At 36.1% G+C, this 16,543-nt stretch overlaps 4 protein-coding genes across 4 annotated transcripts; all 4 read right to left on the bottom strand.

Annotated features, from left to right (window-relative positions):
- Window positions 1-1,880: 1,880 nt before the first annotated feature.
- LOC116116415 (probable aspartic proteinase GIP2) lies at window positions 1,881-3,212 on the bottom strand. Its single transcript, XM_031402483.1, has one exon. It carries the CDS (start codon window positions 3,210-3,212, stop codon window positions 1,908-1,910), a length of 1,305 nt encoding a protein of 434 aa, XP_031258343.1. The 3' UTR covers window positions 1,881-1,907.
- A 2,030-nt stretch (window positions 3,213-5,242) lies between these two features.
- Window positions 5,243-7,163, bottom strand: LOC116116409 (uncharacterized isomerase BH0283-like). The gene is made up of 6 exons (XM_031402477.1): window positions 7,012-7,163; window positions 6,708-6,908; window positions 6,307-6,609; window positions 6,065-6,226; window positions 5,556-5,639; window positions 5,243-5,456 (listed from the first exon to the last, which is right to left on the bottom strand). The coding sequence occupies exons 1-6, from the start codon at window positions 7,039-7,041 to the stop codon at window positions 5,349-5,351; spliced, it is 888 nt and encodes a 295-aa protein (XP_031258337.1). The 5' UTR covers window positions 7,042-7,163; the 3' UTR covers window positions 5,243-5,348.
- A 1,288-nt stretch (window positions 7,164-8,451) lies between these two features.
- On the bottom strand, window positions 8,452-9,694 carry LOC116116421. The gene is made up of 4 exons (XM_031402487.1): window positions 9,632-9,694; window positions 9,354-9,512; window positions 9,005-9,106; window positions 8,452-8,783 (listed from the first exon to the last, which is right to left on the bottom strand). The coding sequence occupies exons 1-4, from the start codon at window positions 9,692-9,694 to the stop codon at window positions 8,631-8,633; spliced, it is 477 nt and encodes a 158-aa protein (XP_031258347.1). The 3' UTR covers window positions 8,452-8,630.
- A 2,075-nt stretch (window positions 9,695-11,769) lies between these two features.
- On the bottom strand, window positions 11,770-13,710 carry LOC116116410 (uncharacterized isomerase BH0283-like). The gene is made up of 6 exons (XM_031402478.1): window positions 13,677-13,710; window positions 13,373-13,573; window positions 12,975-13,274; window positions 12,733-12,894; window positions 12,216-12,299; window positions 11,770-12,116 (listed from the first exon to the last, which is right to left on the bottom strand). The coding sequence occupies exons 1-6, from the start codon at window positions 13,704-13,706 to the stop codon at window positions 12,009-12,011; spliced, it is 885 nt and encodes a 294-aa protein (XP_031258338.1). The 5' UTR covers window positions 13,707-13,710; the 3' UTR covers window positions 11,770-12,008.
- Window positions 13,711-16,543: the final 2,833 nt, after the last annotated feature.

The raw sequence follows: 16,543 nt of genomic DNA, 5'->3' as shown, positions 1-16,543 counted from the left end.
GCACTATAACATTACAAATCACTCCCATCAATGATAATAAAATTGTTGGAATAAGCAAATAAATAAAGGACTTGAACTTGATGAATTCACTTGATTGAGTTCCAGTAATCTCAAAACAGATACAGTATTTGTAGATGACTCTCAAATGCTAATCTTGCTTTCAATGAAAACCATGTAAATTAACTAAGGACTCTCATAACAACGTGTTGATACAGAAATCTGCACTAATAAGAGAATTCTAATCGACTTTGGTGGGATCAGAATGTATGTGTGCATGATTACGGATAATCAGCGATAGACAAATATTGAATGCAATAAAATAAATGACAATAAGAGTTTTTAAAGTGGTTCGGCAAAGTAAACTCTTGAGCGTACGTTCACTGTGTTTTGTATTTGATGTGAGAGCTTACAATCAGAATTCTGTGTGAATGTCGTAACCCCTTTTTCATCATTTGAGGGGGTTTATATACAAGGTTTGTACAAGGAAAATAGCAAAAACAAAGGGATTACAATTGATTTAAACTATAATTCTGATAGTCTCACGATTGGGCGTTATGATTGCGCAGAGATTGATGTTGATGTAGTCATTCTTGCAATATCTGGGATTTGAAGCTATATAGGAATTGATTGACTAATCATTCAAGTTGTTCGCAAATCGCAACTAGCTTATGCTGAATCAAGTTATGTGTTGACGAGCTTATGTTGGGTCGGACAACCGGTGGAGTCAGATTGATCTTGGGTCGAGCTACATCCTCGCAATAGACTAAGCTTAGTGAAAAAATCACACACAACACAACGTTTAAGAAATTTACGACGATTTGTTCTTAAATGATTGCATGAGAAAAAAACCCTAGTCTACTCAAATCTTGAATAATAGACACTATAGGAAATACGATTTATTTGGACGCAAAAATTGCGTTGAGAAACTAATATCCCAATATTGTAAAGGTATTGGTATATGGTCATATAAATGCCATGCTGGCGTCTTATTACCAAAATCAGACTAGGGTTTAGATATTCATAGTATTGACATACACGTTTTCTCTCGTTCTCGCAAAACCCACATTCATACACAGTTTTTTTATAAAAAAATTTCAATACTCTTTAACAGTTGGAGGGCCAACGATCAACTTCAAGTTCGTGTGGAGAACGTAAAAATGATTTGTTTATTAATGTTAAACTCAACTCTGTTAATTAATACAAGAATTGAGAAGAAGTCAACGCTTAAGTTAACGCAAAAGAATTATAATACAAGTGATTGGTGAATCACATAAAGCTAAACTCCATTAACTACGAACGTGTAGGTAGTTTGACGGTTCAGTTATAACTCTTGGGTATATTACTCAAGAGGTCATAAGTTTGAATCTTCACTACTACTAATAAAGAGTAATCACTGGAATCTTACTTGACATTAACTTCAGGGCTTTAGAATACTAATTGAGATGCGAACAAGCTAATCTGGACACCTCGGATACCCAAAAAAAAAAAAAAAAAAAAGTCAAACTCTATAATAAAATATATCTATAAACCTTCTCATTCAATGTTTGTATAGCGGAAATAGTTGATTTTCAATATATATATAATATATATATTATATATATATATAATATTTGATCATCTGTCGTCTCCAACGAATACACTTTCATCATATTCGATCATGCGGCCCAGTTACGTTTCTTTCCCCACTTCTTCGACCAAAATTTTGTTTATCAATTCAAAAGATGATATAAAATATCCTGAAGGGAATTCAATTTAATTTGATTTTGTTTTTAATTACTCACTGAATATTACATCTCGTGTGTATGTATTACAAATAATTCAATCAAATCAAACCCAGTTGATTATTAATTACAGTCCATATTCAACTCTGAAGATATATTGTAACCTTGACGATGAGGACCATTAAATCACGCAACGGAAGTGGAGTTGAAGTTGGCGCAAGTAGTTTGCCTGCCGAAGAGCAAGGCACTGAAACCCAGCCGCGATGTTGCCAAATCAAACTGAAGAAGAATGTTCTCCAACTGATGCCCTCCAATCACAATCGAAGTTCTCTGGTTGTTTCCGCCATTAACGAACCCAAGACAATAGACGTTCTGGTTCACCTCCACCATAGAGTTCGCTCCGAAAATGCTCCACGTCACGTTCCTCTCCAGCACCAGATTAATGGTCGGCACGTTTGGCCCCAGGCGGGTGCTCAGAATGTTGCTTGAACTAAAGCACACATCAAACGGTGCCACGGAAGCCGCCCTGGTGATGTTTCTCGCTGCGGACTGATTGATGAAAGCCTCAGTCACGGCCTTATAAATCGAGTCCTCCAACACAGTGTAGGGATTCACTGTGCTGATTTTTGTTCCACCGACGCCTTGGCTGTCTATGGAAAGTAGAGTTGTGTTTAACGGGATGACATTGTCGCCGATTTGGATGGATTTCACGCCGATGAAATATTCAGCCGAGGGCTCGCCTTGGGTGAATGCGGAGGCCGTGCTGACGGGGTTGATGAAGAGTGTGGTGAAGCTGAGGAGCTGAGAGGCATCGACATTGGGAAGGAAAACGTAAGGACTTTCTCCGAAGAAGACTACACCGTTTGAAGACGAAAGACAGATGGCAAATTTTCTCTGAAAACTGAAAGTTGAAGCAAATTGTGAAGGGAATGCAATTCTCGTTCTTCCGAGACCGGCCATACCGACAACGCCGCTGGCCAGACCCTCCAAAAGAGAAGTTGGCGCGCAAGAAAACACAAAGTTCGGCGCTGAAACATTCCTTCCAGGATTGAACCCGTTCGTGGATTGAACGGACACAACGTCTTGAGCAACTTCGCCACCCGTGGCCGTGCGAGTCACAGTGTTGTCAGGCGAGACGCCGCAAGTGTTGTTGTTGCAACCCGGCCGGGAGGAGGAGAAGCAGTCGCCGCAGCCGTTGGCACTAGCCAAGGAGCATTGGGCTGAGCCGCACCGTGCTGGGCGGTAGGTTGAAGAAACATAATTTTGATCACAATCAACCCATAAGAACTGGCCGCCGAGGTCGAGCACGAGACTGATGGGGACAAGCGGGGTTCTTTGTTTAATGGTGGTGAGATATTGGAGTGTAGAGGCGTCTTTGGAGACAGGGAGGACGAGAGCTTTGGGGCGGAAGGATTGCTGGGAAAATGAAGGAGAAATGAAGAGAAGAATGAGAGATGAAAAGAGAAGGAAATGAAGAGAAGAAGACGCCATTGCGGATTTTTGCGTGGAGAGATGGAGGGAAGCCACATCTATTTATAGTTGATATGTTGAATATAGTTTGATTAATTTATTAAATTATTTGCAGATTATGAGTCACTCCATGGCTGTACAGTCAGAGGAAGCTCAATTCAATCACGGCAACTCAACTTAATCTTTGGACCCTCATATATAAATTAAATAAAGACAAAGAATAATGTTAATCGGGTTTATTTAAAACTTACTAGAAATTACGTAAGGATAATGTCAGCTTACAGGGATGAAGTTTTCTTAGCTTAATCACGTAATTAATTTAACTTTATCCATTAACTAAAATGTCTTAATATAAATGAAAGGGTTATTGGAATGCTCGATTCTAACACCAACTACTCATACGTGTAAAATGTTAAAATAATTTTAGAGGTCACACGTGATATGGGAATATTTAGTAGAATAATGGGTGAGAAGCAATGTTTAAAGTGGTTCGGATGCTCACAAGCGAATCCTATGTCTACTGCTATTGTATAAATAAGAGAGTGATCAGATCGCGTTCAACGAGCTGAATTATAGTTTAGAGAGTGAGAGTTATTTCAGTATAAAAATTAGCTAATTCTCCCAAATGAGAGGGAATCCCTCTATTTATAGTGGGAAAGTTCAAGGTAATGATTATGAAAGCTGCAAGTGGGTAGGTACCGTGCAAATCTTTTCTTTGCATTCCATTGATCACATGCACGAGGGATTTCCTCTATTTAAAGCAGGGCTTTGACACGTGGGCGATCTCCAGCCGCTTGTTGGCCTGACACTCACCTGCTACATTGACAGGAGCCATGCCACTTGCGTTAGGCACGACATGGTTGCACCTAGACGATATAAAACCCTTCTAAACTCTGACCATCCTTTACTAACGAAGCTCCACGTCAACCCTATTTTTTCCGATATAACTGGTTATATATAGATTTTGTGAGCCATCGAAATGTCAAATTCAAGTGGAGTACTATCCCGGCAGGAATTTCTATAAACAAATTGCTAAATTACGAATTAGTCAAATGGCCGATACCATTGAATATCATTACAAAGTCGGCCAAAAACAAATAATTATTGGTAATGAAATGGAATCCAGGAGGAGTTTCATTTTTTTTTTATTTAGTTTCCACCAGCAAAATTCAGAAATCCAATATTGTGTGCCAATTAACTTGCATTGAACATCCGCATATTTGTTGCATCATCGTGATGCATTGAATGACTATATAATTTTTAGCCTAGCCCAGGTTGATGAACATAATCCAAATTAATATCAAATAAATAGACTCTTTAAGCCAAATCCTTTAACACAAGATTTGTACAAATATCTTTAGTACAACATATTTTTACATATATGTTCTATACAAATTTTACACAAATCTTCCATTGAACCAGAATCAAAACCTTGGTAAACAAAAAAGAATAATCAAATTAACAAATATCTTCCATCTCCTCCCCACAATTTCTAGCTCCATAAAAATTCGATCTTTAGTCTCTAACTCTATCGAGGAAATTATTTATTTATTTATTTTTAAATAAAAAGAAAATCTTGGGTAACCCAACGGTAAGGGCGAACCAAGAAGGCTGCAAATGCTACATATCTTTGTCCATGATTTATTTGGGAGGCCATGGTGGTAGATTGCCATGGGATAGCTCCCCCTGAGGATTAGTCAAGCTGACTCGGATACCTCAGTTATTCAGGTTCAATTCTCCCATTGGACGCAAATGATTAGTCAATGTGCGCGTAAACTGGCCATTGAAGCAAAACTTCCACCCGACCAAAACCAAAACTCAAGTAAGAAAAGCTTAACTAATAATGAGCAAGAGCAAGTTGAAACTGGAATTTCCTATGAGCAAGTTGGCCATGGCATTTCTGGTGTCACTGTGATGAGAAGTCTTAAGTTTCCACCAAGGAGAAGAATTTCACAAACCAACCAGATGACCAGCAAATTTAAAGTTAGAGACTGGTGCCAAATGATGTGAAATTCATATAAACAATGTCTTGCACAAGATATCAAACAAGATGAAGAAATGGAGTTTCAAATTCAATTGAAACTCCAGAGTCTTATTCCAGAAAATGTTTTTCATTTATTGAATTTGATACATGCCATTACAGAAATTTCTTCAAATCTAAACTAACAGAGAGCCCTCCATCACAGTTACAGCTTTCCCTCGAAGCAGCACTCTCTGATTCTGCTCGTCTAAATGTATGTTCAAGACTCCACTTCTAGGCGATGCCTGCAGAGTCATGAAAATAATACAGATCAGTATGTAACAATCATTTATGTTAACAATGAATATATGTTTGTTGATAATTAAAAGAGGGAGAGATCATACTGCATATGCCACAAAATCATTCTTCCCCAGCTTTCGACTCCAATAAGGTGCCAAAGCACAATGTGCACTTCCACAAACAGGATCCTAATACAGACAAGAAACCAAACATAAGTCTTCATTAGGTTTATTTCAATCTATAGAGAGTTGATCCAGATAATTGTTTCATCTTAGTTACCACATTTCCAAATCTGGGAAATGTCGTGCGAACAAAACTAGAATTTGCAGAATGGATTAACCAAGATGTGACCGTGTGAAACATTCTTTTGCGTTGGTGAAGTAAGCGAATATGTTCATTCCTAGAAGTGGCATAAAGATATAGACTTGCAGACTTCTAACAGAAATCAGATTTTGAAGTTATATTAGATAACTATCGTCAAGATTTAACATTTTGGTAGAAGTCCAAGCTCACAAAAGTAGGTAGATGTTATTTTTCTATGGCAATGGAAGTCATATGATATAAAATTATTCATTCAAATAGTCACCTAACACAAAATGCCAACAGATATTACCTCATTGATGCCAAATTTTGGGCAGAAGAATCTGCTATAAAAATCAAATCCGGATTCTGATGGCGCTTGCCCTGAAACTATTATGCCTCTTCCAGGACACTTTTGTATGTCATCAAACTGTGGCTGTAATTCCACAACAGATTTTGCTGATGGAAGTACCACCTAATAAATTTTCACCAATTACTAAAATATGATGAAGAATGAAGAAAAAAATCAGAGAGTGAAGGGTCAAGAAGGATTACAAAGATGTCTTCTGAGGTAGTTGTTATCTTCATATCAATAATTGTAGAAACATTCAAGGCCTTATAAATTGCAGAAACCTCAGCAGAATTGAAGTCAGTAGATGGAACAGTAGGAAAATTCAATTCAATAAAGTAGCACTCTTTTGCTTCACCGTTAGAGACACTGGTTGCCTCCAAATCCGGAACCTTTTTGGCAGTCAGAATTCCAGAAAGTGTTTCAAATTCAATCGCGTTAGATTTCACCAAGCCTCTCGAAAAGAGAGAGTGTGCAGCTGCTAACGTTGCATGACCACAAAGTTTGACCTGCAAAAAGAAAAGGGTAAGAATTAATTGTGTTTAAAATTACTTTTTAATGTAAAATTTACAGCAGAAAATTACGTTGCTGAGGAAAGAAAACGGACCTCAGCAACAGGGGTGAACCATCTGAGTCGAAACCTGGGAGGAGAGTCGGACTCGGAGTGAGTGAGGCGAGTTACGTAACAAGTTTCAGAGATATTGAACTCGAGAGCTACGGATTGTAACCAGCCCTCGTCCCGGTCTTCATCTAACAAACAAACCGCAGCTGGGTTGCCCTTGAAGGGTGAATCTGTGAATGCATCCACCTGCGGATAGAGAGATACAACCAGAGCAGAAAGACGTAAAATCAATGTAAAAAGCTGGTGTTTTTGTGTAAGTGATGAGAAATGGAACAGAGAGAGTGATTACCACTGAGTATTGGACGAGTTTCTTGGCCATTATGGAGCTGACTTTAGGCAGAGATAAAGGTACTGAGTTGTGGAGTATGAAGGGAAGTGAAGAGCCACGGCCAGGCTTTAAAGTTTAAACAAGAAACGAAGTCTTATTTTATTGCATAAGATTCCACGTAGGAGTTCTTTGCTTTCTTCCCAAGTACAACCCACATGCTCCACTAATTAAGTAATTATACAAACAAACATTGTCTCCATCACTAACCTTCAACCATCAAATGGTCAAAACTACGATTAGAGTCATTCAACGGTGATTGTTAATTAAGAAACCATTCTATAAGAAAATCTAACCAATGTATATTGAATATATATGAAAGAAAATATAAAATACTACGTGTACATCCGGTCCCTTTTGTTTAATTATTTTTTCCTATTCTATTAATACTATTTCTAAAATACATGTTTGTTTCTTTATTCGAAAAATACTATTATATTTTATCCAACTAATATAAACCCCCTACTTTTATTAATTTAACTAAACACTCAAAAAAAATTTAGAAATTAACAAAAACACCCATACTCATCTACATTTACCAGATTCTGATCACTACCGTCAGAAGGTGATCAGAATCTAGTATAATGACGCACTACCGATTAGATCTGACCGGTAGTGCGTCGATCTATCATTTATCGGCTAGATCTATGGTCAAAGATCTAGTCGTTGACGGTCAGATCTTTGGCTGTAGCTGGTCTTCAACGACAACCAAGACATGGCTGTCGTTGACCATCAACGACGGCCATATCTTTGGTCGTCGTTAACTACTAAACATGGCCAGATCCAAGGTGGATCTAGCTAGAAAAGGTTCTCTCGGCGCACGACAGGCTGTAAACGACTGGCCAGATACAGCCTGTCGTGCGCCATAACTCCAGATTCTGGCGGTGGTGGCTGGAATTTGGCAACTGTGTGTGTGGGGATGTTTTTGTTATTTTACAAATTTTTTTTATATTGGGGTGTTAAGTTAAATTAGCAAACCTAGGAGGTTTTTTGTTAATTTTTAAATTCTATCTCGTAATAATCACCCAACTCTACCTACTAATAATATTTCAAAAATACTACTCAAAATAATAAAATTTTTTTAGTTAATATATTGAGTAAACGACTTTTTCCCACTAAGGTTTGCCTTAATGATACTTTCTTACCAGAAAAAATTCAAAATATCACTTTCCCACCCGAAGTTTATATTCTATTAATACTCAAAATACACTTCACTTTCTCAGTCGGTGTTCGACGAGTTACCAGGTGCTACGATGAGAGAGGAGTTGTAAAGTGGAGGCTAGTGGATTGAATGATGATGACTGCTTGAATATTAGCCGTTAGAATTAACTAGAAATCAGTTAAGAACAAGAAACACTAGTTTTGCAACGAGAAATCAGGTGTCGAAGTAAGATAAATTTTATAGAGAGGAGATTGGAGGTTCAAATGGTAATAACATAGAGAATTTTAGCCGCCAGAATAGGCTTTGGATAGTAACGTAATATTAACTTTGAATGAAAAGCTGATATTTTTAAATCATATTATTATACACAACCTTATTTATATCCATCATGAATAGGAGAGAACCCTGGCCAGCGAAACTTTTACCAGATTCCTTCCTTGGACATTTTCAGAAAATGGGACAGGGTAATGTTTGGGAGCTCGGGCGAAACCCTTTTCTTCTTTTTTATATTTGTCAACTTCATTGAATCCGAATCCTTCGATTCTGTAACTGTTATTGAGACCAAATTGTAGAACTGTTCAAAACAAGAATTTCTACATGTTAGACAGCTATATGATCTTCAGCATAGAATAGTGATTTCTTCATGAAAAACTATTTTCATTGTGCAAAACACATCCAGGTGTCAAGAAAGGATTATTAATTCATCAAATTCTAAAGGAAGCTGATTGCGTAACTCCACATTTGGCATGAAGTGAAGCATTTAAACTGAGATCATATATAGGGGGGACAAATTACCTCACAGACACCATGCAGAAACAACCTATGAAAAGAATCTTGAACCTTTAGCACAAGCACATCTCCATCTCCACTCTCCTTAATGAAGGTCCGTATGCAATCCTGTAAGCAAAAAGAAATTTCAGCTACTAATAACAACAAAAGTTAACAACTCTGGATTATAAAATTATATAAGGAGAACGGATATCAACTTGGTTGGCACTGAAAATGAAGAAAGAAGAGAACCTTGAGGGATATTAAGATCAGAGAAATCATTGATACAGTTAAATCATAATTGAATAACATTTCTTAATGAAATCAAATGATTTAAAACAAACAGGAGAAAGCACAAACGCAAGGATATCCATACCTCATAGCCCTCAATCAGTTCTGAAAGAAAGCTACGGCGAAGTGCCTCTCTTGTTCTACAATCGACTCGATGCCATGCATTTAAAACAGCTATCTTCTCAGCATTGACATGACCTTTCCTCTTTGGAGATGAGCTATTCAGAGTGGTAATAATATTAGCCTACCACAAAGAAAAATGGCGAGGGTTGGAGCATTTGGCCAGATTACACATCAAATAACACCAAACGTTTGGTGTCAGTGAATGCATGCATTGGCAACATCCTTTCTTGCCAACTATACAGAATTTAAAATTTTGGGACAGAATTTTATGATTAAGAGAAACATAAATAACTCTTTCTCCATGTCTATATTCCTGAATTTGTCCCCCTCTCCACCAATTGGTCATAGAAAAAGCTGATGGTGGCACTTCATCACCTGTAAAATTACCAGAAAATCAGTGTTGAAATAGCTTACCACAAAATGCAGTGACCTATAGCAGGAATAATAAGAGAGTAGAAAAACACGTATCATTAAAAACATAATATACAAGACGTTAAGCAACCTTCTGTACCAATAAGATCTAATCCGAACTCCACATTGTAACATGTATTGGGTAAGATCGGACATGTCTCAGCTACAGAATGATAGCATGATGCAGAAACAAAACTTTAGGGCAGTATGCAAGAAATTCAGAAAACGGCTAGTATTTAAATCTCTTGCATTCACGTCTGCAAATGATACAGGGACAAAATTACATCTGGCTACGCAGCTAGTTATTCGTTTATAGGCTGTAAATCTAAATGATTGCCATGAAAGAACTTTAACTTGCATTGAACATCCGCATTTTGGTTGCATCATCGTGATGCATTGAATGACTATAATTTTTCCATGAAAGTGGAATTTTTTTGTATGACTTTATAAAAGCTATGTAAATACAGTAACCAGACCTCGTAAAATTGAGTAACACATTAAATAAAGTTTGTGTTCTACTTTTGATATTTAGACACAGTAACTAACGAGTTACGTTTAATGAAGATTTGACATATATGAACGTGATACGAAACCGTTTTAACACAACCCATCTAATATATTTTTAGGACACAAGTTTCATGGAACTGTTGAGAGAGAATTTTTAGCCTAGCCCAGGTTGATGAACAGAATCTAAACTAACAGAGAGCCTTCCCATCACCGCTACAGCTTTTCCTTGCAGCAAAACCCTCTGATTCCCCTCATCTAAAAACCTCACTTCTGGGTGATCATGCCTACATTGCATGGTAAAGTGTAAATTATATAATCTAATCAATAAGCATTTAACAATTAATTACGTAAAAATTTTGAATTATTTTTTGAGTCATTCTTCCCCAGTTTTTTACTCAAATCACCGATCACTTTGACTCTTGAAATGCCAATCTTACCCTTATAAATAATTAATCGAAAATTAATATCAAATAAATAAAAATTTTAAAGCAAATCTTTTAACACAAGATTTGTACAAATATCTTTAGTACAACATATTTTTACATATATGTTCTATACAAATTTTACATAAATCTTCCATTAAACCAGGATCAAAACCCTGGTAAACAAAAAAGAATATCAAATTAACAAATATCTTCCATCTCCTCCCCACAATTTCTAGCTCCATACAAATTTGATCTTTAGTCTCTAACTCTACCTTCAGTACAAAAGGATTTTTTTTTTTTTTTTTTTTAAATAAAAAGAAAATCTTGGGTAACCTAACGGTAAGAGCGAACCAAGGAGGCTACAAATGCTACATATCTTTGTCAATGATTTACTTGGGGGGGCCATGGCGGTGGATTGCCATGGGATAGTTTCCCTTGAGGATTAGTCAAGTTGGTTAGGATATCTCAGTTATTTAGGTTTGATTCCCCCGTTGGGCGTAAAACATTAGTCGAGATGTGCGTAAATTGGTCATTGAGCAAAACTTCCACCCGACCAAAACCAAAATTCAAGTAAGAAAAGCTTAACTGAAAATGATTAAATCAGAATTTCCCATGTCAAAGAGAACTAAAATCCTCATAGGTGTGAATCCTAGAGGCTAGAGAGCCCATTGAAGCAAAAGTTTTTACACTGGCTGATGAGTTTAAGTATCACTTCCATTTCAATGAGGTTACAACAATAAGATAAAGAGGGAAAAAGGGCTAAGAAAATTGTAAACACCCGCCTGCTTAGTTGTTTCCTTTAGTCTTTTTAATGATGATTGTTGTGAAAACTTTTTCGTTTTTGGAATTTATTGGGGAGAGGAGATCGAGTCGTTGGTGCTAACTTAAATGACTTTTGATTACTCATTTTCAGTTAAGCTTTTCTTACTTAAGTTTTGGTTTTGGCCTCATGTTATCTTCTTGTTATAACCTCATTGAAACTGGAATTTCCGATGAGCAAGTAGGCCATGGCATTTCTGGTGTCAATGTGATGAGCAGTCTTAAGTTTCCACCGAGGAGAAGAATTTCACAAACCAACCAGATGACCAGCAAATTTAAAGTTAGAGAATGGTGCCAAATGATGTGAAATTCATATAAACTATGTCTTGCACAAGGTATCAAAGAAGATGAAATGGAGTTTCAATCTCTTCAATTGAAACTCCAGAGTATTATTCCAAAAAAATGTTTTTCATTTATTCAATTTGATACATGCCATTACAGAAGTTTTTTCAAATCTAAACTAGCAGAGAGCCCTCCATCACAGTCACAGCTTTCCCTCGAAGCAGCACTCTCTGATTCTGCTCGTCTAAATGTATGTTCAAGACTCCACTTCTAGACGATGCCTGCAGAGTCATGAAAATAATACAGATCAGTATGTAACAATCATTTATGTTGACAATGAATATATGTTTGTTGATAATTAAGAGAGGGAGAGATCATACCGCATATGCCACAAAGTCATTCTTCCCCAGCTTTCGACTCCAATAAGGTGCCAAAGCACAATGTGCACTTCCACAAACAGGATCCTAATACAAACAAGAAACCAAACATAAGTTTTCATTAGGTTTATTTCAATCTATAGAGAGTTGATCCAGATAATTGTTTCATCTTAGTTACCACGTTTCCAAATCTGGGAAATGTCGTGCGAACAAAACTAGGATTTGGGTTCAGATTAGAATGGATTAGCCAAGATGTGACCGTGTGAAACATTCTTTTGCATTGGTGAAGTAAGCGAATATGTTCATTCTTAGAAGTGGCATAAAGATATAGATTTGCAGACTTCTAACAGAAATCAGATTTTGAAGTTATATTAGATAACTATCGTCAAGATTTAACATTTTGGTAGAAGTCCAAGCTCACAAAAGTAGGTAGATGTTATTTTCTATGGCAATGGAAGTCATATGACATAAAATTATTCATTCAAAGAGTCACCTAACACAAAATGCCAACAGATATTACCTCATTGACGCCAAATTTTGGGCAGAAGAATCTGCTATAAAAATCAAATCCGGATTCTGATGTCGCTTGCCCTGAAACTATTATGCCTCTTCCAGGACACTTTTGTATGTCATAAAACTGTGGCTGTAATTCCACAACAGATTTTGCTGATGGAAGTACCACCTAATAAATTTTCACCAATTACTAAAATATGATGAAGAATGAAGAAAAAAATCAGAGAGTGAAGGGTCAAGATGGCTTACAAAGATGTCCTCTGAGGTAGTTATCTTCATATCAATAATTGTAGAAACATTCAAGGCCTTATAAATTGAAGAAACCTCAGCAGAGTTGAAGTCGGTAGTTGGAACAGTAGGAAAATTCAGTTCAATAAAATAGCACTCTTGTGCTTCACCGTTAGAGACACTGTTTGCCTCCAAATCCGGAACCTTTTTGGCAGTGAGAATTCCAGAAAGTGTTTCAAATTCAATCGCGTTAGATTTCACCAAGCCTCTCGAAAAGAGAGAGTGTGCAGCTGCTAACGTTGCATGACCACAAAGTTTGAACTGCAAAAGGAAAAGGGTACGGATTGATTGTGTTTGAAATTACTGTTTAATGTAAAATTTACAGCAGAAAATTATGTTGCTGAGGAAAGAAAACGGACCTCAGCAACAGGGGTGAACCATCTGAGTCGAAACCTGGGAGGAGAGTCGGACTCGGAGTGAGTGATGGGAGTCAAGTAACAGGTTTCAGAGATGTTGAACTCGAGAGCTACGGATTGTAACCAATCCTCGTCCCGGTCTTCATCTAACAAACAAACCGCAGCTGGGTTGCCCTTGAAGGGTGAATCTGTGAATGCATCCACCTGCGGATAGAGAGATACAACCAGAGCAGAAAGAAGTAAAATCAATGTAAAAAGCTGGTGTTTTTGTGTAAGTGATGAGAAATGGAAGAGAGAGAGTGATTACCACTGAGTATTGGACGAGTTTCTTGGCCATTATGGAGCTGNTTTAAACTTATTAAAATAGTATAGGGGAATTTCTTGCGCAAGTGTACTGAATCCTTCAATTTATTTGTGAAAGAATGTCATAAATTAACAAAAGATCAGAAAGATATTGTAGAGAATTTGAAATTTTCTGAAAATTAAACGGGAATCTCTTATACAAATGCGGACCATCCTTTAATTTATTCCAAAAAAAATGATATATGGACAATGATACTGTACAACTTTATTTATAAAAATATACTGATATATTTTTGTGGAAAACACAAATGAGATGTAATTCTTACTTATATAACACAAAGTAAAAAATGTGGATTAGTTGATGAAAATTAAAGTATATTTTGCATTGATTTACGTAAAGAAGGAAAAGAAATAAAATGGAAGTAAATTTGTTGCACTGATTTACATAAAATGATAAAGAATATATTTTTAACTAGGGTTAACAAAAAATCCCAAAAATAATTTTTTTCTTTTTTTTAAATCTTGCTTTGATTATAGTAATTATTAGAATCTCACACCAACTAGACACGTTTATGCCTACTAATTTATAAGAGGGGGTAATCCTCCTACTCACAAAACCTCATTGGGTGAGAAGTCAAACTCATCTCAAATTCTATCAATGATAATAGAAATCTACCTATAGTTAAGTTTTTAGTGTTAAAATAAACGGTAAAAAAATAATTAGGTAAATATTTATTAAATCATTATACTATAAATTATAACAGTATACCAACGGTAGGAGAATTTGTATTATTTATGAGATCTTAGAATAATTTTGTTATTTTATCAAGACCTCCTCGAGATAAAACTCTTTTAACTATTTTATTCATTTATATTATGAAAATGAAAATAATTTGTGAAAATATCTCATGTTTTTAAATTAAAAAAGACATAAATAACAATGGGGCCATTTGGATCGGGGGTAAATAAGATAACAGAGGAAATATTCGTTTATTTTGTAAGATTCTTGTGTTTAGTTTGCAAATAATAAAATATTACGATAATCTTTTATTGCAAATAGTATTTATTGTTGGTAATGTGGGAGGTCATTTTATTACCTTGTTATGGGTTTATTAAAACAATACCAGGGTAATATGATTTTTCTTCCCATTTTGCCCTTAATTAAAAACCATTTCGGACACAATTGCCCTTAAATGTTTACCAAATAATAAATAGCTTATCCCCCTACATTTGAGAAATTAGCTAAAACACTCCCACCATAAAAAAGTTTAAAAGTTAACAAAATACCCCTAGCCACCCAAGACCACCGCCGACTATGACTCACCACTGTCGGCCGCTAGCGTCAATCGTTGTAATGGTGCACAGATGAGATCTGGCTGGTCGTGCACTGGTAAGGCCTTTTCCGGTCATAGATCACAAATCTATAGTCGAAAACGGCTAGATCTAACATACGACTAGATCTTTGGTCGTGAAATGGCACGACCAAAGATTTGGCCTTTTCACAGCTAGATCTGTGACCATTTCATGGCCACATCTTTGGTTGTAAAATACCATAGATCTAACCGTTTTCCGGCCATGGATTTGTGATCCATGGCCATTTCCAGCTTTGTTGATACACAACCAGTTGTGTGCCATTCCGTCGATTGCCAGTAGAGGTAACTGGCTGCCGGCAGTGACTTGGGGTGGGTGGGGGCGATTTTGCTACAAATTAAAGTTTTATATGGTCACGGTGTTTTAACAAAATCTCAAATGTAGGGGGTTAAAAGAAATGATTCAATAAATAATAATAATAATAAAATATTATTATATTAATATTTAAAAAGGAGGGTAATTTAGTAATCTATATAACATACCCACCCATTTATCCTCCCAACCAAACATATTTTTTAAACATTCCTAGTAATCTTCAAGATGATTTTTCTTTTCGTTAATATAATATACCTCTATAATAAAATATTATATAATCCAAATGCCTTCTGTGAAGTATGATATAACAACAAAAATTCCTTTCAGGTTTCAAAATAACAAAAATTCCTAAATGGTTAATAAATTGTTAGTGAAGTGTTAAAATTTATATTGTTATAAGTTAGTAAATGTACAGAATTATCCATTTACATTGTTATGAGTTAATAAATATATCAAATTGTCCTCCTATTATTTATTTTAACACTTAAAACTTAGCGGTAAACATATTTTTATTATTTCGAAAACCTTAAAAGAGATTTTTGTTCTCATGTCATACCTCAAAATTAAGATCATTAACTCAATCAAAAAGTATGAGAAAACAAAATGAAACAAAAAGGAACCGGGCCTAATTCTCTCGAACCTTGGACCAAAAAATTCAATTGAAACCCGACAAGCCGAAGTCTGTTCAAATTAGCCCGAATACCCGCCCGGTTTTTGGCCTCCCCATCAATGAAGTCTGCCATTTCCCTGACTACCCTCCCGTTTTTCTTTCATTCTGTAACAGAGCGAAGCAAAGAGGATGACTTCAGAAATCGAAGCTCGTAAGTTTTGTAGTTTTTACGATGCTCACTTTTAAGGGTCTTAGTTTTGAAGGTTAGTGTAGTGAAGTTTTCAGTTTTGGGGTATACTGATTTGCTTGAATTGTGTTAGAAATGGTTGAACTAGGTAAGAGATTTGAGTTTTGATATACTCATATACATGACTCTGCAGATTTTTGTGTTTGAAATGATTGGACTTTTTAAGAAGTTGAGTTTTGGGATATGTCATTAGTTTGGTTGGGTAGATTATGTTAGAAATTATTGAACTTTCGAGAAGTTGATTTTGCGAGGTACCCATTTTCTTGATTACTTGATTGTGCTGGAAATGATTGAACTTTAGGAGTTGGCCCTTGCTTTTCTGAGGCAG

Source organism: Pistacia vera, unplaced genomic scaffold (assembly GCF_008641045.1).
Source record: "Pistacia vera cultivar Batoury unplaced genomic scaffold, PisVer_v2 Contig771, whole genome shotgun sequence".
NCBI lineage: Eukaryota > Viridiplantae > Streptophyta > Magnoliopsida > Sapindales > Anacardiaceae > Pistacia > Pistacia vera.
The sequence above is the reverse complement of the archived record's forward strand: the minus strand, read 5'-3'. Positions and strand labels throughout refer to the sequence as shown.

Coding starts and splice junctions, on each gene's coding strand:
- LOC116116415 (XM_031402483.1), bottom strand. CDS start 3,212: ATGGCGTCTTCTTCTCTTCATTTCCTTCTCTTTTCATCTCTCATTCTT.
- LOC116116409 (XM_031402477.1), bottom strand. CDS start 7,041: ATGGCCAAGAAACTCGTCCAATACTCAGTG. Junction 6,909..7,011: donor AACTCGTCCAATACTCAGTG/GTAATCACTCTC, acceptor CTCTATCCGCAG/GTGGATGCATTCACAGATTC. Junction 5,457..5,555: donor ATGATTTTGTGGCATATGCA/GTATGATCTCTC, acceptor ATGACTCTGCAG/GCATCGCCTAGAAGTGGAGT.
- LOC116116421 (XM_031402487.1), bottom strand. CDS start 9,694: ATGGAGAAAGAGTTATTTATGTTTCTCTTAATCATAAAATTCTGTCCC. Junction 9,513..9,631: donor GTCCCAAAATTTTAAATTCT/GTATAGTTGGCA, acceptor TCTTTGTGGTAG/GCTAATATTATTACCACTCT. Junction 8,784..9,004: donor TTCTGCATGGTGTCTGTGAG/GTAATTTGTCCC, acceptor TGTTTTGAACAG/TTCTACAATTTGGTCTCAAT.
- LOC116116410 (XM_031402478.1), bottom strand. CDS start 13,706: ATGGCCAAGAAACTCGTCCAATACTCAGTG. Junction 13,275..13,372: donor GGTTCACCCCTGTTGCTGAG/GTCCGTTTTCTT, acceptor TTCCTTTTGCAG/TTCAAACTTTGTGGTCATGC. Junction 12,895..12,974: donor CTACCTCAGAGGACATCTTT/GTAAGCCATCTT, acceptor AAAATTTATTAG/GTGGTACTTCCATCAGCAAA.